General features: G+C 40.7%; 1 protein-coding gene across 1 annotated transcript in view; it reads right to left on the bottom strand.

Moving 5' to 3' along the window:
* Nucleotides 1-7660: 7660 nt before the first annotated feature.
* Nucleotides 7661-21670, bottom strand: part of Wdr36 (WD repeat domain 36) — a 32811-nt gene continuing 18801 nt past the window's right edge. Inside the window, exons 14-20 of the mRNA XM_052741805.1 lie at nt 19527-19634; nt 17772-17869; nt 17236-17381; nt 15289-15408; nt 15049-15130; nt 13547-13734; nt 7661-11618 (exon numbers count right to left, since the gene is read on the bottom strand). Coding sequence (XP_052597765.1) covers nt 11469-11618; nt 13547-13734; nt 15049-15130; nt 15289-15408; nt 17236-17381; nt 17772-17869; nt 19527-19634 — 892 coding nt within the window. The 3' untranslated portion in view covers nt 7661-11468. The remainder of the gene's footprint in view (nt 11619-13546; nt 13735-15048; nt 15131-15288; nt 15409-17235; nt 17382-17771; nt 17870-19526; nt 19635-21670) is intronic.

Raw genomic sequence — 21670 nt, 5'->3', positions numbered from 1 at the left:
GCGACCTCTAGTGCCACCCGTTAAGCGGGAGGAAGCCTGGAGTTTGGGCAACTATTTAAGGGCAAATTTACTCAAAGGAAGACTAGTTGGGCTTTGCCACAAATATCATCTTCTCTATTCTCACGTAAAAGCCAACTTCAGGAACATTGCTCATCACTCATAGCTACTCAGAGAATGCACTATATCCACAGACCACTGAAGATTGGGCTATTTAGGCCAGTTTATTTATTTATTTTATCTTGTAATAGCCACATAATTTCATTTCCTACTAAATGGGTTTACCTTTGATAATGTATATACCAAATTTTATTGGTTGAAATCAGATTTATCCATAACTTATATTTAAAAATCCCCAGTACATAATGAGCCATGGGCAGTGGCTGCTGCCAATGTAGCAAGTTCTGTGGTTTCTTTCCTTCCAATGAAATCCTGAATTTCTCTTCCCCCGTTTCCCTTGGGTTCCTTGCTTGAGAAGGCTTTCCCTGGTCTGATGACTGGAGCTGTAGCAGCCACCTTGAGACCACACAATGGTAGCAATGAAAAACAAAATGGCCTTGTCCTATGTATCTGCGTCCTTCATCATATCACTGAATAACTGAGCCAGTGGAGAGTAACTGCCCACCTCCATGGTCCCTGGAATGTAAGAAAAAGAGATCCGTAACTGTTCTTGCTTGGAACTTGTTGTGGTTTATTAGCTTGGAGGGTAGAACTGCCTGTTGTTGCTGCTGAGAAGTGGACAGCTAAGGGGAGAACAGTTCTTTCTGCCTTTGAGGACAGATCCCTCGTGAATATCTTTTCTATGCTTCAGGAATTCGCACTGTAGAATCCTGAACCTCTGTGTCTTGGCTGGCAATAATATGAGTTGTGAGTGCTGTGAAGCAAGGGCTTTGTGGAACCTGACCAGGGAGGGTGGTGACCGTAGCTTCCAGTGTTCAGAGGCATCATAGGCTGACGTCACAACGCTCAGTGTCCACTGTGGCAGAGTACCTTGGGGTGATCTGAATGTTGTCCTCAGCCATACAGGGTAATAAAGATTTAGATACATACCTACTATTTTTCAAATACTATCCTGAAATATATGATGCTGAGACTGATCACCCACATTGACTTATTTCACTGTAACAACAATTTAAACATTCTGGATATATTGGTTTGTTTGTTATAGAGTTTCAATCTAGGTACAACTGGACTCAACTCATTGATACCATCTAAATATAAGGGTTAATGGTGTCTTAATACTCGAGAGCTGCCTGGCCCTCTGGCCCCACAAAAGGATTGATAGTAGTAGCAACGTAGGTTCCATATCTTCCATTAGATGGAAGGTGTTTTGGAGATGAATCTTTTTATACAGAGCATGTTAACATTTCCTGATGAGGCCATGATTCTTCAACCAGACTAGCAGGGTAGTGATCCTCAATTTTTTGTTGTTGTCTTAAGACTCAGTCTTAAAAACTAAGGGCCCTATTAAGCTTTGGTTTAGCCCCATTAAATTCTGTTGGTATTTGATGTCCTTGGCATACTGAAAGTGAAAAGATTCAGATAATAGTGACTATGAAAACAGATTTTCATAATAGTTTGCCGACCTCCTGAAAAAGTTTCAAGGAGGCCAGGGAATCCTGGGCTACTCTTTGAAAAACCACTAAATTAAGTATTTGTTGAATACCAGCTGTGTACAAAGCACTGATGTGACTCCTGTAGAAAATCTGTAAATTCAGCTAAGACAGAAGCAGAAGCCAAGGCAGAGCAATAGGGATGAGATTATCATGTGGACACAAGATGATGAGACAAGGGAGTGGTCCAGGACCCAAGATGACATCACCAACTGGGCGGGGACGAAGATACAGGGATATTAATGATGGAGGACATCTAGACTTACCTTAAATGTTGCTGGGCAATGCTACTATTTGAAAAGTTTTGCTCTATAAAAATGGCCTTTTCTTCTCCTCAAAAGATAAATGTGATTTTGTGTGTGTGCGTGTGCGTGTGTGTGTGTGCGCGTGCATGCGTGCGTGCGTGCGTGCGTGTGTGTGTGTGTGTGTGTGTGTGTCTGTCTGTCTGTCTGTCTGTCTGTCAGTAGTTTTAGGGGACTGAACCCAGGCTTCATGTAGACAAGGAAAGCACTCTATCATTGAGTTATACCTTTAGCCCCACATCAGTGATTTTAAAACTAAACTGTCAGGTGATAGGTGTGGTATACCTGCAGAGTGAGTGTGACTTCTCAGCAGGAGGAGAGTGGTAATTTCCTCCTGAGCACTTGAAAGGTCAAAGAGATAAGCTAATGTGAGATAACACCTCTTCACCATTTTGTTGGCCTGGAGTCAGTTGGACTATTTTTGTTTATTTGCTGAAGGAAAGTGAAACTCTGAACCCATATCCCACCCACTTTCTGGGAAACACAGGGCCTGACCACTGCTGGATGAGGAGCTCATCAGACAAGAATTGTACTTCCCACAACTTCCTGGAGAGCTGCCTGGCTCAGCACTCACCCTGTGACTCATGGCTACTTGCCTGTATCTCCTCTTAGTTCATGCCAGAGCCGACCTGGAGACCACCCACCGCTCCGAAGAGCCAGTACCAGAAACTCACATCCAGATCACTGCTCAGGTGAAGAAGGAGCCTGGAGTTTTGGGGAAGCTCCAATGACTCAAGCAACAAACATGGCTGTAGCTTCTTGGCATACTTTTCTGGGAGAAAATGAAATCGGACCAACCACATAGGCTTTATCTTTGTAAACAGGATGTATGAACATGGTCTATACATACATCTTATAACAAATGTAAAATTCTGTTTGAAAAGCTAAACCAGAGGTAAAACAGAATAAGCTAGAGTACTAAAACTATATATAGCAACACCAGAATCAGGCTGTTAACACTGTATCCTATTTTGCTTAAGAAAAATACACACAATCCAAGTCTCCCTTGTGCCCAGGTGAGGTCCACCGACCTCCCCAAAGCCTGGAGACGGCAGTGAGCTTGCATGTGGTCACCCTGCTTTCTTAGTCCCCTCACATTCGGTGCTACCTGCCCTCCCTCCTCACTCTCTTCACTCAGGGTCCAGGGCATATGACTTCCCATGGTCCCTGGCTCTGGAGATGGATAGACACACGTTGTCTTTCCTGCCCTGCTCATCTTCTGAAAGTAGGGGCATCAAGGAACTTGTCTCTTTCGCTTTAGGATTCTGACCACCTGGCCATGTTTTCCTCTCATCCCAGGTTTACTAAGGAAACAGCCCAGGAAAGGGAAGAGAGGTGGAGAACGGTACAGGTACAGAGTTCCACTGCTATTTCCTCACGTTTGAGCTCCTGCCTTCATCTCACCTCCATGATGCCACAGCAGCCACAAGGAGCCACCCACCTCTGCACCATCTCCATCTTTCTACCTAATGAGCCGAGAACTAAAGCTGGACCTAGATTGCTGGGGAGTGGCCCTCTGCTCCAGAAGCCATGTTGCACGATCAGCAACGTGGATGCCTGGCCTCCTCTTCTCCAAATCTGGTCATCTATTACTAACCAGAGAACAGAGAAGTAGTCTTTTCTAAAGAAAGGCAGGCTCCTTTTCTCCCTCCTGATTTTCTTTCTTTATATACACTGTGTATTTCCACATTCTCAAACTCCCTGTTAAAACAATGACAGAAAAATGGCACATGGGCACTCTGATATTTTATCTCTCGTGCATGCAGCTATGTATGCATATTAAGGCTAGTGAGAATTCCAACACACACACACACACACACACACACACACACACACACACACACACACACACACACACTTTGAAACAAGAGAAACTCCCAGAATGTACTCTTTTCAGAGTGTGAAGGCTTCTTTCTCCTTTGTTACTGCTCTCTGAGAGAGAAAGGCCAAAGGCTGAGCCAAGTGGAACGGCTGTATGAGCTAAAACATAAACTTCCCGGTGACGAGGGTGCAGCATGCTTCGTATTCTGAAGCAGTTCAAGGGCACTCAGCAGCAGCCTGTCGTGCCACGCCCACCTGCACCCTGCCTGCTGGATAGAGGCTGCCAAGTTATGGAAACAATTAGCCTTCCATACCTCACCCACTTGCCACTCGCTCACCGGCAGGGCTTTCGCACTATTCATTCAAGCAGAGCGTGATCAGGAGGAAATAAAAGGGTCAAAGTTGTGGGAGAGGCTGCCACCCTTGCAAGGAGCCAAAATAAATTAGTTGTGAAGAATGAAATTCAGTCAGGGATAGCAGAACAAATAGAATAGTTAACCTATGACTAGATATAGTAAAAAATACATATTGCTTTAAAAAAAAACCTGTATACTAATATTTATGCTGTGATGGCTGTCTCCACTGTCAGCATCACTGGAATGAGAAAATAAGATTGTAAAGCATACAACTGGAGTGTCTGTGAGGTCTTTTCCGGAGACGATGAACACTAATAGGGGAAGATCTGACCCAAGGGGGCCTACATGACAGCATATTCTCTCTTTTCCTGGTAGTCATCACGTGGTATGCTATACTTCTTTGCAAGCTCCCTGCTATGAGGGCCATGGGTGGGGTGGGGTGAGGGGAACTTAAGTTAATTTCCTCCCAATAAGTTGCTTGCGTCAGGCATTCTACCCAGAAAGGAGAAAGCTAACATATATGCTACCCTTTTGTTTTCCAATGAACACTGAATTATTTACATGACTCTGGTCCAGGTGATCAGCCAGTAACATGCTTCTGGTACACAAATAATGATCTAAGCTCTGACCCCTAGCTCCCAGGTAAAACACAGGCGCTCAAACATAAGCCTGTAATCACACCACTGAGAGGCTGACACAGAAGGAGCCCTGGGGTTTGCTGGCCAGCAAGTTTAGTCCATTAGTGAGCTACAGGTTCATTGAGAGATCTGTCTGGGCAAGCTGTTGAGGAAGATGCCCAGCATCAACCTCTGGCTCCCACACATGCCAGAAGATACACTCATGAATATCTGCATATTCATACACCACCCACAAGTGCAAACAAAACCAACCAGATAAAAACTAAGTATTGAACAACTTATGGGCCTGTCTTAGGGTGACTATTGTTGTGACAAAACACTGTAACCAAAAACAAGTTGGGGAGGAGAGGATTTATTTGGTTTACACTTACACATCATAGTTGATCACTGAAGGAAGTCAGGGAAGGAACTCAAACAGGGCAGGAACCTGGAGGCAGGAGCTGATGCAGAGGCCACGGAGGGGAGCTGCTTGCTGGCTTCCACCTCATGGCTTGCTCTGCTTGTCTTATGTTACCCATGTTACCTGCCCAAGCATAACTGGGATTGAAGGTTCAGTATAGACAAAGACATAAGTCACTACGGAATTCTTCATATAAAGCTCCCAAGACCAACATCTATAAATTCGAGGCAAAGATAAACCACTAATCAAAACTGCTGCCTCTCACATTCATTTAGGCAATGGGTGGATAGTGATATTTTGTCTAGATTCTCTATTTTAGCTGTTTCTTTGCTGGCAGTTTAATTCCTTTTTCCATGTATGGGCAGAAGGAAAGGCTTCCAGGAGAACTCTACTCATCTTCCCTACACCCAAGTCCAGGAGCCCACTTAGTTTGTGCTGCCAGCCTGTCTCGGGCTCAGATGGTACCACCACACTCTGCTCTGGTGGAGGATGATCGCTGCTCACTCCATCACAGGGGGCCTGTCAAGTCTTCTTTCCCAGCATTCTTCCCCATTTTTTCTAGGAAGCAGATAAAAATTTCCAGCGCGCTTCAAACATCTCTGTTATGGGGAAACAATGTGTGAGCAGCAACAGGCCCTTCTGTCTAAGCATGTCAGCACATACACATACTGAATATGACCACCATGTGTCCAAGGGCACAAGCCCCCCCCCCCCAGAGGCTCCTCAGGGGGGCAGTAGTACACTTCCTAACTCCAGGGTTGCAATGCACCCAGGTATTTTGCTAATATGGCTTCATTAATCCCATTTCATTATGGGGAGCCCAGGGCCTGCAAGTCTTAACCAATGCCTTCATTTCTTTCATTCTAGCCTTCCCCCCAGAAAAGGAGGAGATGTTATCATTCCCGACACCCTAACTGCTTCCCGAGTCCCATGGCCGTGCATGTGCTGTCAGCATTCAGGCAAAATGCTTAGTCACTCCAGGGCCTTCCATCCTACCTAATCTGCAAGTAGCTTGGTCACATAATCGATGTGCATGCCTGACATGGCTAAGTAAGCCCCTATACGCATGCTCGAGGTGATCCTTAAAAGCAGACTCCACCCGTTCCCTCCCATCCTGCACTTTTCTCTCTGGCAGGCCTGCTCACTTGCCCATCTTTCCTATCCCCCCAATAAAACTCTTAAAGTGGGTTTTGTTGTATCTTGTGGTCCGTTCTTCCGTCCGATAAATTAACAGGGGTCATAGAATAAGCCTTATGGCCCCCTCCTCCTTCTGGTTCTTCTCAGTGTTCAAGTTCAGTCAAACCAGAGGCCTTAGAACATCGTGAGGTCTCATCCCTCCAGGCCTTTATGGCAGAGGTTTGGGGTTGGGCTCAAGAGTGCACTTTTTTTTTTTTTTTTTTTTTTTTTTGGTTTTTCAAGACAGGGTTTCTCTGTGTAGCTTTGCGCCTTTCCTGGAACTCGCTTTGGAGACCAGGCTGGCCTTGAACTCACAGAGATCCGCCTGCCTCTGCCTCCCGAGTGCTGGGATTAAAGGCGTGCGCCACCACCGCCCGTAGAGTGCACTTTTAAAACAAGCCGATGCTGACTGAAGGTCTGCACTTTCAGAGAATCAGTGTCCTCTGTGATCATCACACATGAGAGCCAGAGACAGACAGAGAGAGAGAGAGCGCTCATGTATGCTCGTGAGGTAGGGTGTTAGTGCTTGCATAGACTACAGAACATGGGGTCTTAGGTGTCCTGCAATGTTATTCTCTTCCTTACTCTTTTGGGAAGGTTTGTCACTGAACCCAGGGCTAAGATGGTAGCCATCACACCCCAGGACCCTCTTCACCCACCTCCCACCCCCAGCTCTGGGCTTGCAGACACACTGCACTGACCTGACTTTATGTGGCAGCTGGAGACAAACACTGATCCTCATGCTTGCAAAAGTAAGCTCTCTTCAACACCAACCCAGCTCTTCAGCCCCTTAAATTGTTTATCGTATATTATTTAGGGCTCTGGATCACAAATTATAGAAGACTTTGGTACTTGTTTAATAGGAAGGATTTTATTTTTTAAGAATTCAAGGGTGCCTTTATCTCAGGCACATTAAGCAAGATCTCTATCATTGAATTATAGTCCCAGCCTTTAGTCTGCTCTTTTCATAGTACTTCATTCCTTTCATTTCAAGGCAGTTGGTCTGAAAGGTATTTTTCTTACACACTTTGGTCAGAGTTTTGCTCTGTGCTCTGTCTTATTTCTACTGATAATCAATTTGAGATCCTGAGATTCCAAAGCCACAGTCATTTGTTTCAAAGTAGTAGTAATTGCATGAGCCATGGGTCGCAGCCCTTCTCGTCCTGAGGCTAACTCATGAGGCTTAGTGTATGTGCTTCTCCCTAGAAATCCAGTGCGACGGAAGCATATGAAGTCCAGTTACGTGAAGACTACAAGGCCTGTGTGGATCTCTAATTGCAGATATGCTAACTGTGGCGACCACAGAGGACACTGGTTCTCAACAGAAGGGGAGATGGAAGAAAGATGAAACCAGCAATACCATAATACATTAGACTTTAATGAAGATGGTTATCTAGCAGAAACCTAGCTCATGCATCATCATGTAACAAAGACCACTGAAGGCATCTGCCCCTGATCCAGCAACAAGACAAGCACTTCTGCAAGGCAGGCCTAGTAGTTTATGGAGATCAAGCAATCCCAACTCAAACCAATTATATGGCACATGAACACTGAGTTAGAAATAGCCTCAGCAACCGCAAAGGATGATTTTCCAGAAAGAATATTTTAATTAACACCTTTAAAAGAATTCTGTATTGTCATGACAAACCAGCATATAAAAATAGTTTTTTTAATTACAGCAGTAGTAATAATTTATAAAATGTTTTCAAAGAGATTTGATTACAGTAACACAAAAATCCCCAGAAATGTCAAAAAATGTATTTTACACATACACACATACATACAAACTGTGAAACTAAGATACCAAGAAAGCCAGTCCACAAATATTTAATAATAATCATTGTTCTTGAAGAGAAATACTTGGCTTAGTACTATTAGAAAAATATAATTATAATCCTATGAATTAATGCCACCCAAACCCAGATTTCAAGAAGATATGCCTAATAGGAGACAAGAAATATTTGAAATATATTTAAGATAACCTTACCCCACCTAACTATAATTGGAGCATGTTGCATAATTAAAATATCAAAATAGCACAATAAAAATTTAGTATACAGCCGGGCGGTGGTGGCGCACGCCTTTAATCCCAGCACTCGGGAGGCAGAGCCAGGCGGATCTCTGTGAGTTCGAGGCCAGCCTGGTCTCCAAAGCGAGTACCAGGAAAGGCGCAAAGCTACACAGAGAAACCCTGTCTCGAAAAACCAAAAAAAAAAAAAAAAAAAAAAAAATTTAGTATACAATAAAACAGCACTTTTGCTCAATGACAAAAATAACTGGATCTTCATGGTTTTTGAACAAATGACCAACTAAAGGCATTTCCATATCTTGTCTTCATCGTGCTGATGAATATAGATGAAGATTTAGCCATCAATCACTCACACAGATACATACACACGCACACGGGATAAATAGCTTAGAAAATGGAGGACTTACTTTATGACTTAGAAAAAGACATACAAATTATCAACTTAAACATATATACAAAACGTAAAATGCCTATAAAAGTCAGAAACATACAACCACCTGGAGGAATTACTGGTAACCAAGACCTATGTTTAGGTTGCATAAAACCTCAACAAGAGTGGACATGGTGGCATACACCTTTTCTCAGGACTTGGGAGGCAGAGACAGATGGATCTCTGTGAGTTCTACGACAACCTGGTTGACATAGTGAATTCCTGGCCAGCCAGAGCTACACAGTGAAACCCTGCCTTAAAAAAAAAAAAAAAACCAAAACAACAAAACCCTTCAACCAATCTATAATAAAAAGACAAATGATTCAATAGATAGAACACACAAATGAGTTCTAAGTAAAAACCAAACCAGAGTTTTTATCCTATTAATGCAAGTGGTAAAGATATGATACCGAATATCCCTCATGTTAGGAGACAGCAGGTACTCACTGTGAGTAGAAAGAATAAACGATAAAACCCCTTTGGAAGTCATATGGAAATACCTCTTCAAATTAAAAATGCTCATTCTCTGGCCCACCCCTTCAAACCCTTAGCTATGCTACACAGAAATCCTTAGAGCCAGAGACCTAAGCAACATGTTTACTTAATTCAGCAGTGGTAATTCAGCAGTGGTTTGTAATTACTGTGTGTGTGGGCGGGGATCTGGGGGGAACAGAGGAAAACTCCCTAATTTTAGGTATATGATAGGCAGAGTAGATTGTAAGACATACAATGTGCAAGTGAAGACATTTCAAGTTACAGACTTTTCTTTATGTAAAAAATTACCAAAGCTCTACATTTCGTTTTCTGTGGCTATGTATTGGGATCAAAAACTATTGTTAAAAACAAATCTGTCTGATATTTTTATAAGTAAAATGTCATCATATATGATGCATATTAAATTTCAAAAGTAAAGATTAAAGTTCAAAAGTAAGTAAGTAAGTATGCAGAGACTGATAACATTTTAAGAAAAATATGTACACCAAAATACTTTGTATTTTTTTTTCTTCTCTTCCTTGATGTCAAATGTCTAAGGTTTTGGAGGGTTATTGACAAAATAATGTGGTAGCACTGTTTTAAGACATCTCTAATAAAAATGACAACAGGATCAAGCTTGCACTTTTACCTGAAAAGGGTAAGAAAATTTAGTTTATGATTTATGGAAGGAAAAAAAACCCACTTGAGCTCACAGCTCCTATCATTCTGTTTTACTTACTACAGTGTGGGATTATATGCACTCAGGCTTTACTGCAGCTTTAAGCCACTGTCTGTCAAAGTCAGAACTTAAGTCATTACTAACATTCATGTCACTGCCATTGACAAATTAATACAAAGTCAGTAGAAAGGAGGGTTGCATTATTCCTATAATAACTGACAAATTTTACCTCACACAAGTAGATCAAAAAGCACTTTAATAATACATTTCTCATTGGTTTGTTTTCATAAGTTTGATTCTACATTTGAGTGTGTGTGTGTGTGTGTGTGTGTGTAGGATAGAGGACAACTTGAAAGAATTAGTTCTCTCCTTCCACCAGGTGGGCCCTAGGAATTAAACTTGGGCCTCTAGGATTGGTGGCAAGGTCCTTTAACCACTGAGCCTTCTTACCAGCCCCTCTTTGTATGGACTGTTCTTTCCTGGAAAGAAATCTGTAACGTTCTCTAAGCTAATGCTGAGCAAGAGTACCCAGGTGTATTCTAGGAGTAGTTTTTAGAGCATGGGTCCTTAAGAATTGCTTACTCTTCGTTTGTTACTATTTGAGCAGGATCTCATGTATTCCAGGCTAGCCTCCAGCTATGGTTTCCAGTATCTTTCTAGTCTTCCAGCCTTTCCCTCTGGAGTGGTGGGATTGCAGGTGCACACCAGCAAGCCTGGTTTATACAGGCTCTGTGCTACATCTCCAGCCCCAAGAATTGCTTCATTTTAATTCCTGAGTTGCTAAAGCCTGGGCCATAGCAAAGAAAATGATGACAAGTGTAGTCAGCAGTTTCTTCCCAAATAAACATGTCAGAGGAGGAGGAGAAACTGTCAAAGCCAGTCTCAGCGGACCTTGGAATCTCCCTGTGCAAGTACCTGCTGCACCTCTTCCTGGTGCGCCTGCCTGGAGCAAGGACCTCTCACATTTTGATCTAACAAAAACTTGTTTAGGAAGGAGTCAACAGAGAAAGCTCTAGATCCTGTGCTATAAACTAGATGTGCCACAGGTCCCAGACAACCTTACTTGGACTCTTCTGTAACACAGGAGGGCTGTACCACAGGTACCAGACATAAAGCACAGCTTCAAGAACCAACAATTTATGCTTCATCAAAAGCCACCCAGAAAAGAAACACTCATTTTTCTAATATAACAAAAAGCATTTTTAGGAATACATTATAGATCTGCTTTACTTGACATTGTCAATTTAATTCAGCAAAACTTCATACTAAATAGACACTATTATATGTAACATACTGAAAAAATACTAAATGGCAATAATTCAAAAAGCCTCATGTATGTGACTAGTGTGAAGGAACTCAGGTGGTTTTAGATCCCCTAGGTGTTCAGAGCATAAAGAAGGTATAGTTCTACAGCTACAAGGTATTTTGCACTTAGAATACAGAACACTGCTGGTCGAGCATTGCCAGCACGTCCTTCCATACTGAGCTGGGAATGAAGACAAGTTCAACATTTCACATACAGCTTTGATTTCTGTAATCACTAAGTTTATTTTTTACAACAAAGCACTTTTGATATAATTTAAAATACACATGCTTTGATTGAAGAGAGACTGTAAATGAGTCCAGTCTTCTTCTACCTGTGATGACAACTTTACCAGTTCTTCTAACAGCACTGCCTCTGAAGGAAGCATTTTGAGGTGTAACTGGAAAGAAAAGTATGATGGTTAAGTTGGACATTTTACTTAAGAATATTAAAATTTTGATTTTTTTCTACCAAGGAACCTAAGAAAATAGTATCTAAATTTCTTTCTGAAATGGTGGTTTATTGTTCTCTGATTTCCTGCTGTTCCATCAAACTATTTTTTACTTCAAACTTTTTTTTTTTACTTCAAACATTTTTTAAGCCACCATCTCTCTTAACAGAACTAAGTAAGTTTCATTCTTCCATACCACAAACCCCAGTTACCAGATTGTGCTTCCAGTTTTCTTCTCTATACCCCACTGATGATGGTCATTGATTTTAGTTTCTAAAGATTTATGCAAATTTGTTTGTAGGGACTAACATTTGGTAAACACAGGAAAACCTATAGACACATTCTGGGATTTCTTTAAAAAAAAACAACCTATCTGGTATTATGCAAGTATCCAGCTTGTAAATGAATTTAAAATACTTGTGTCTTCAGCACATTACACTACCACAGTGGACCCACAAAGCACATCTCTATTTCATTCATCAAAAACCAAGTTGTGCCAAATTACTTGAAACTGATGGTGGTGAATACTTTAATTTCAGCAGCAGACAAAAATGAACAAACAAAAGAACCCAACTTTCCCTTATGATCACAGGAAATTTAAAAAAAGTAACTACTTAAAAAGTTAAGGTTCACCGGGCGGTGGTGGCGCACGCCTTTAATCCCAGCACTCGGGAGGCAGAGCCAGGCGGATCTCTGTGAGTTCCAGGCCAGCCTGGACTACCAAGTGAGTTCCAGGAAAGGCGCAAAGCTACACAGAGAAACCCTGTCTCGAAAAACCAAAAAAAAAAAAGTTAAGGTTCAGCACAAGTAACAAACAGATGACAAATAGGGATAAAGTCAAAATTATGCCAAGTAATAAAATAAAGACTACAAAGCGCATAGCCCAGAAAGCTACTGTTTAGTTACAGTTAGCCAGAGTATTCATCAGCCACATAATGACTGGCTACCTATTTGACACTGTGGATGCAGAGCATGTCCATCTGTTGTAGAATATTATTTTAAGGTGTGTTACTTCGTTTAACTCTGTGAAGCTGTGTTACTGTACCTGTCTAAAACACCTGACTGGTCTAATAAAGAACTGAATGGCCCAGCTAGCTCAGTCAGCAGAGCATGGGACTCTTTTTTTTTTTGACAGGGTTTCTCTGTGTAGCTTTGTGCCTTTTCCTGGAACTCACTTGGTAGCCCAGGCTGGCCTCGAACTCAGAGATCCGCCTGGCTCTGCCTCCCGAGTAATGGGATTAAAGGCGTGAGCCACCACCACCCGGCTGCATGGGACTCTTAATTCCAGTGTCATGGGTTCATGCCCAACATGGGGCACTAAAATGTTGTTTTCTTCCTCTTTTGGGGGCCCGCTACCCAGCTTCCAAATAAATCACACATGGAGGCTTATTCTTGATTATGAATGCCCGGCCTTAGCTTGACTTAGTTTCTAGCCAGCTTTTCTTAAATTATCCCATCTACCTTTTGCCTCTGGGCTTTTCCTGTTCTCTTACTTCTGTAAATCTTACTCTTACTCCATGGCTTGCTGTGTAGCTGGGTGGCCGGCCCCTGAGTCCTCCTCCTTCCCTGCCTGGCTACTTCTTTCTTCACTTCTTCATATTTTTTCTTCTTTTTCCTCCCACATTTCTCCTTCTACATATTCTCTCTGCCTGCCAGCGCCATCTATCCTTTCTCCTGTCTTGTTATTGGCCATTCAGTTCTTTATTAGACCAGTCAAGTGTTTTAGACAGGCACAGTAGCACAGCTTCACAGAGTTCAAAATGCAACATAAACAAAAGTAACACACCTTAAAATAATATTCTACAACACCCATCTTTGCAGAATATTGTTTAATAACACTACTACAAAGGAAGGGAAGTTTCTTCCATCTCACTCACCTTTAAAAACAATGCAAGGTATGCCTGGGCTAACTCAAAGTCACGCTTTCTGTCCAACATCATCCCGATCATTTTCAAAAAGGCTTGCATGACTTCTACGGAGCCACCATCATCGGGAGACAAGTTTCGCAGCTCTGTTTCAATTCCTGATGGGCCTAATTCTTTCAGAAGGTGAAGAGCAGCTTCATCTGCATTGTTGTAAAAGGAATCTAGTTATTTCTTACAATTACTTAATTTAAGAAGCTACACTCTTCCTTCATACCCCAAGCAATATATATGTAAATGGAATCAGAATTTCTTTCTGTGCATGTTTTTTTCACATTACAGCATGATGAGCGCCAAGGTTAATGAAACAGTAAAAATTTCAATAGCAGTAAAAGTACTAAAAGTCCTTAACATTTTGCATTGTCAGGAATTTAAACTTTGCTGCTCTTAAAAAAATCCCAAATCTTCACAGTAGACATTTCATTAATCATAAATCAATTAGAACAAAAAACCTGTAACATGAAGTCATCGAGGAACATACTGCACTATTAACAGTGACTACCATTAGGAACAGGATGAGGTGGGCGAATTACCTTTTCTTTCTATCACTTGGTTATTAAGATACATCAACAATATAGAAACACACAAGGGGAGGACTCTAGCCTGTTCTATCAACCCCAAGGCTCCTCTAGAGGTCAGCACTACTGTTTACTATGCATCCCATGAAAACACACTCAACACCACCAATGTTATCAGTCCCTTGCTATCTTAGTCTATGGTTTTAGCTTTTGAATCATGACAAAAATCCGATTGATCTTGTTTTCTGTCCTTTAGTATATCTTAAACAATTGTTTATTCTTTATTCTTCAATAAACAAGAAAATTAGTATCATTCTCTGACTTTTGCCCATGTGAACTCAAGTGATAATGGTATGAAACACAAGCATTCTGACCATAAAACAAGATGAGTCAAATTTCTCAGGGGAGTGACCATTTTTAAAAATTGCTTATATTTACTATAAGCTACACAGTAACCTAAAAAGTTTAAATAAAATAAAATTTTCCTTTAAAATTACATATAAAATTACCTAAAATCTTTATAAATGTAGGTATTGCAATAAATATAAAATTACCTGAAATATCTGCCTTTGCTATATTAAGAACCACATTACTAAGCAGATTCTCAAATGAAAACAAGGAGCTTGAGGTTCCCTGTTGGAACTGGCAATGCAGCACTGAAAAGCCCATGCTGTCAGGGAGTTCTCCTTCCAAACACAACCTGAGCCTCCATCCAGAAGGCTGGGAAGAGTCTCAATAGACTTACTATCAACACCATCTGAATTTAGTCACTCAGTCAGCATAACTGAAAAGCTATGTTGCTGTAGATTAGAGCCAAATTCTCAACACCTTTATTTTTACTTATTCTTTTATCTACTATGAACTCTGTTCAACTTTTCTCTCAGATAAACTGAACCAGAAATGAAGAAACTTGTTGAAATATTTCATAATTTAACTTACACTGATTATTTACCAATCCTTCTTCAAGTTTCAGGTAGAAATTTGACTTTTGAGCCAAAATCCCAAGATTTACCACCTTTGACTTAAATAAAAACAAACACACATTATTTAAAGAACATAAATATTACTCAAAATACAGTTTATAACTTAAATGCTTCTTAATTTACTCTGTTTGTGACACTGGGAGCTATACAAAGTGACAGACACCCCATAAACTTACAACACTGATCTGGTTCCTACCTGCTGGGGGTCCCCATTCTGCTCAGGTACAGCAAACCTGGGTACAAGTCCAGGAACCGTTGGGATGAAAAATGGTGCTGACTGGGGTACTTTGGGTGGCTCTTTTGGTTTATTCTTTTTCTGATGAAGAGAAAATAAGGAGAAAAAAAAATACTAGTAAGTATTTATCCTATTAACAGTTTTGAATGTCTTAGTACAAATGAAATTGAAAACAAACATCAAAATGAACAGTAGGAAGAAAACCTTTCCACGTAGAATGCTAAAATAAAATCATTTTCAACAATGCTGTAGCTAGCCTTCACTCAGGCTTCCAATGTATAAGTGCTGCTCAGGAGCAGCTCTAAGACAACGTTCATGTTCACGAAATGAATTGCTATACTCAGTATCTCTTAACAAAATAAAATATAAACAATTTAACAAATGGCTAGTCTCCAGAAGAAAATTCAAAACTAGAAGTGCAGACTCCCCCATTAGAAATAATTTGCTGCCGGGCGGTGGTGGCGCACGCCTTTAATCCCAGCACTCGGGAGGCAGAGCCAGGCGGATCTCTGTGAGTTCGAGGCCAGCCTGGACTACCAAGTGAGTTCCAGGAAAGGCGCAAAGCTACACAGAGAAACCCTGTCTCGGAAAACCAAAAAAAAAAAAAAAAAAAAAAAAAAAAAAAGAAATAATTTGCTACGATTTTGGAGAAATATGACCTTAATTCTTTTTTTGTTTGTTTTGTTTTTCAAGACAGGGTTTTTCTGTAGCCTTAGCTGTCTGGAACTTGCTCTGTAGACCAGGTTGGCCTTGAACTCGTAGAGATCCGTCCGCCTCTCTACCTCCCAAGTGCTGGGATTAAAAGTGTGTGCATCACCACCTAGAGACCTTGATTCCTTTAATTTTGTTGGAATTTAACTTTTTTTTTTATGATTCCTGCCTACTACTACTACTACTTCTTTTTTTTCTGTTTTTTCTTTTCTTCTTTTTCGAGACAGGGTTTCTCTGTGTAGCTTTGGCGCCTGTCCTGGAACTCACTCTGTTGACTAGGCTAGCCTTGAACTCAGAAATCCGCCTGGCTCTGCCTCTTGAGGGAATTTTAACTTTAATACTTTTAAAAGGAAAATACTATTGCCAATTTATAAAATATTTCATGTCATAAAAATTCCACTGAAAGTTCTATTGTCAGAATTTCTATTTTATGCAAAATTGTTTTTATTTTTTTCATTATGTGCATGTGTGGGGGGGTTTGTGCCCTTGAGTACAGTGACCACAGAGGCCAGAAGGGGATAACAGATCCCCTGAAGCTGGAGTTACAGGTGGTTTTGAGACCAATGTGGGTGCTGAGGACTGAACTCAGGTCCTCTGTAAAGCAGTACCTGCTCTAACCATAGAGCCATCTCTCCAGCTGGAAAAATTTCTTCACATTGTTCTGTCCTCAGGGATAAATGGGCTCCCTTTGTTTTCACCACTACAGTATCATCAGACATCCCTCAGTCCTGCCTCATGAACTCACTTGCTGACTCTGACACAGAAAGTTCTGAAAGTCTACTTAGCAGCAGAAAGAACATGCAACAGTAAAAGGTTAATTGTGGCTTAATAATAATAATAATAATAATAATAATAATAATAACCCTAGTATAACTTTCTTAAACATAGCAGTAAGACACACACATATTTAGATAACCACTTCTCTTTCTTTTGTTTTGAAAGCAAGAAATATAACTTATTGGACCAGATATTAAAATAGCCTGGTTCTAAAAGCCTGCAGTCATGGACTGCTTCTGCTACAACCAAACACCTGCAGTGCGCTTAAGCGGACATAGAGAGGGGACCTCTGTGATGACATCCATGAAACACCATTCATCAAACAGCAGAGCCTGACGACCACTCCCCTCAAACCCTCAAAGCAGGAAATGCTGCTGGAGTACAGGCTGGGACGCAGCCTCAAGACTACTACAATGTTACCTTGATAACATCAAGATTCAGAAGGTTTTTCCAGCGTGACTCAGGGAGAAGTGACAGAGTCACCAGGTGCTCACTCAACTGTTGTGGCGACTCATACTCTATCATTTCATCACTTGGCTCAATCTGTTCTTCCAACACTTCCGGACCTTAAAACAGACGCTCAGGTAAGACAAATGAAGGCCAAAGCTCTATCATATAAAAGAACTGATTTCATCCCACATTCATTTGCATTTTATAACATTCAATCAATGTAGCTTTGCAAACTCTGTTCCCATATTTCCTTTGCTTATTCCCTTTTCCTTCTTTCCTCCTATTAATTATAATTCTCATCAGTAGACTTCAAATACTTTTACACTGGTAATATTTTATATCTCAAAGATATATCATCAGTTATGGCTTTCTATAAATTGAAGTCATTCAACATATTTTAAATCAGCTAAAAAAACTTTGAATGCATTACATTTTGATTTTTTTGTAGCAATAACCCAACAGATTTTTAATACACCTCAGAAATTATTTTGTTATTTTGTGATTACCTTGGGTTTGACAAGTCCCAGGAAGCATCACTACCGAAGGGACATAATCTGGAGGAAGTGGTCGTAAGGAGACAACTGAATAGAGGGAAATATTCGACCTGAGGAAGCAAAAAGCAAGTATTTAATAACAGTATCATTACTACAGAAACTTTAATATCTGGTAATGATCTCGAATTTGGCCAGAGACTACAATGGCTAACTAGTTAATACCTCAAAAGAGACTATTAATTTGAAAATGTTATCATAAAAAAGCTGTATAAACACATTAATGGGGCTGCAGAGCACATAGCAGTTAAGAGTACTGGCTGCTCTTCAGGAGGATTGGGAGCAATTCCAGCACTAACATGGTTGTTTACAACTGTCTGTAACTCCAGTCCCAGCAGATCCAATGTCCTCTCTGGTCTCTGCAGGCACTGTATGCATGTGGTGCATAGACAAACATGCTAGCTAACCACACACACATTAAATAAAATAAACGAAGTTTCCGATTTTTTGAGACAGGGTCTTACTATACAGCCTTGGCTAACTTGGAACCCATTATGCATCAAGCAGGCTGGTCTTGAGTAATGGGATTAATGGCTTGCACAACCATGGCAAGCCCGAGTCTCTGTTTTGAACATAGAACAAAAACTTGTTGACAAGATACTAGCAGTAGATAGTATTTTAATAGGATAAAATAACTTCCATATAGCATTTGACAAATACCAATCTTTACTCAAAAAAAAAAAAAAAAAAGCATGGCAAAAAGAAAGCTTGAGAAAGTGAGCTAAAGTGAATACCCTAATTATATTCTTGGGTGCATTAAATAGTTGTCAGGTGGCCTTTTCTAAAAGGGCTAAGTAATCATGCTTCTGCTATGCATCTGCAAAGCAGCCCCTAGGTGAGTGTTCAGGATAGAAATATCTGTACTAAAGTAGGGGCAGGGGCAGATTTCCCTATACTTACGATACGAATCTCAGTGGAAAACAGAAGTGGGAACTCAGGTCCCAAATCGTATTATCAGCCGTACTCTATGGAGAAACACCACACTCCTACACAGCTCCCTCCTCCCTCAACTGCTACCAACCTATTAAGTGCTCAAGCTTCACTGATTGCAGATGACACCACATTGTACTTTTTAAGATGGCCAAAATGATAATTCAAATTGACTTTTTTCCCATTAAAACTGGAACACATTTTATAACTAGAAAAGACTGATAAGGCGGACTACGCGTGCAGTCCCAACACTCATCAAATTGAGACAGGAGGATTACAAGCTTAAGACCAGCATGCAATAAATATACAAACTTCAGGACAGCTAAAAGAATTGGGTTTATAAACTCAGGAAAGAAATAAAATCTTTCTAGTTGCATGCACCTAGACTCCATCTTAGGAAGCATTTGGCTCACGTGTGCCGTGCTTTATATTATGAAGCACACTAAAGTTCAGCAGTGGTTAGCCAAGGTCACACAGCTACACAGGGGGTCAGGTCCTAATGGGGACTTCCTTTGCTAATCTTGAAATCTCTTTAGCAATTGAATCTAATCGACAAATTTAATAATAGACATAAATGATGTAATTTAGAATGTAAACTTGAACAAAGCTGTCTAAATTATCAAGCATCAGTTGTAGACTCATAGTAGATTAATTAGTCTATGTGACAGTTATATATAAAAACAAACGAAATGGCAATTTTAACCCCCACTGATTTTGACCATTGTCATCTTCCTCCTCCTCCTCCCCAAAATAAAAGAGGTAGTGTATTAAAGAACTCACCACAGGTAAATTCCAAGGTGATCCACATGGGAAGTTGCTAGAAAGTCTCCAGTTGGGGACATAGTGACATTGAGAGGAGCTGAGTCCAACAGGAAGCAGTCAATAAGGCTACAAAGAGAAGTTTAAGTACTTAGCTCTACTTGTAGAGGTGTACTCTTATTTATTTATTTATTTATTTATTTATTTATTTAAGTTTTTCGAGACAGGGTTTCTCTGTGTAGTTTTGGTGCCTTTCCTGGATCTTGCTCTGCAGACCAGGCTGGCCTAGAACTCACAGAGATCCGCCTAGTTCTTCCTCCCACTGCTGGGATTAAAGGCGTGTGCCACCACCGCCGAGCTGTAGAGGTGTACTTTTAAAAAAAAGTATTTTTTTTACTAAAATAACAAGCAACAAAAGTTGGGGGGAAAGCATTTTGTTTTTTACAAATTATAGCCAGAAAGATCACTAAGCACTGCTTTGTCAACTAAGCTGCTATGTGAAAACAGACAACTGGGAAGAACCAAAACAGTAAACAGACTGATAAACTGGAGAAGATTCAACAGTAAGGAGAATACAAGAAATACTGTTTTTCTTACCCCAGTTTTGGTACACTATATATTGAGAACAATTTTAAAGACATCACACATCAGACATTGAAAGTAGAGTAGGGAGGGACCATTATGCAAAGCATACCAACACAACCCGCACATCGTGATAGTGAGCCACTGGATGTTTCTGAGGAGATGACTTCATAAAGAAATTCCCCATCAGAATAATGCAGACTACATTTGAACAGGAAGAACAGTGGGATTGCAGTAGTAATCATCTAGCAGCAAAAATCTCCAGAGGATGGTTAGTGGCTGCAGAAAGTCCAAGCAGGCCAGGGGGCAAGAGAACGTCTAGAGCAGAGGCTCCTCAGCCTGCTGGAGGAAGAATACCTTCAGGAAGTGTAGGCGAGTTCTTGTTGTCATTTTTAAAGATTTACTTATTTTACTTATGTATAGGAATGTTTTGCAAGCATGCATGTATGTGCACCATGTGTATGCCTGCTGGATCCCTTGGAACTGGGGTTATGGATGGTTGTGAGCTACTATGTGTGCTAAAAATCCAACCCCAGTCTTCTGCAAAAGCAACAAGTACTCCTAACTGCTGATCCACCTCTCCAGCCCCAAAGTAGACTAGTTTTAAGATTATTTAAAAAGAAAAAAAAAAAAAAAAACCAGGTCAAAGACAATACATTTTTCATGGAAACATATAACAAATGTCTGAAGTTCAGGCTCTGTGCTCATACATGTGATTGAAGAGAGATAATAGCACCTAAGTTGTCCCCTGCTTCTGTATTTTGTGCTTACAAGTATCCTGATGTGAGCACTTGAGTGAAATAACTAATGCAATCTTTACCAGCCTGTGAGACACAATCATCTTTCCCTATAGATCAGAAAACCAAGTCTCAGTGAGATTTATGACTTAGATTTAAGCCCAATCAGACTGCACTTTTAACCACACAGCTACAATAAAACCATAGCTGTCATTAAAGATACACAAGCAGTGTATGGGACACTCCACAAGCAGTGCAATTGTCCATGCCAGCTCTTCAGGGAAGACATTAAGTGACAATCCCAAAATGAGAGGGGGAAAAAAACCCAAAACAACTAACAAACGCCAAACTGTATGTTCAAGATAATCACTGTTGGCCAGTTCTCTGTTATAGGAAAGAGAGGCAATAAGTGGTCTGGCTTCTGCTTAAGCCTGCATGGGGTACTCACAAGAAACACTTGTGGTAGGGACTTAAGGAAGCAAAGAGCTCAACCACTTAAAAGCCAGTGAAGATTAAATGTCAAATTATTTCTCTTAATTCACACAACCTGAACAACTCAGAGAGGACAATATTACCCCAGCATATAAGGCACACCATTTCCTCATTTGTTACTTCTCCCTTGTCCTGAAGCACAGCAGAGGTTGAAGTATGTAGGGGTGAAACCCCTACCATGTTTTAGTCCATCTGTTCAGAAAATTAACTGCTGGAAAAAACTTGTTCTAGTTGAGAATTCAATTTTGTCAATTTCATTGTGCAACTTCATTTCTACAGCTGTAGTGTGTGGGTAGACTGGCCTTCCACTGTATAAAGCACCAAACTGAGGAAGCAGTTTCCACATATACAGCA

This window comes from Peromyscus californicus, unplaced genomic scaffold (assembly GCF_007827085.1).
Source record: "Peromyscus californicus insignis strain IS unplaced genomic scaffold, ASM782708v3 Scaffold_17__1_contigs__length_78620276, whole genome shotgun sequence".
Taxonomy (NCBI): Eukaryota; Metazoa; Chordata; class Mammalia; order Rodentia; family Cricetidae; genus Peromyscus; species Peromyscus californicus.
The sequence above is the reverse complement of the archived record's forward strand: the minus strand, read 5'-3'. Positions and strand labels throughout refer to the sequence as shown.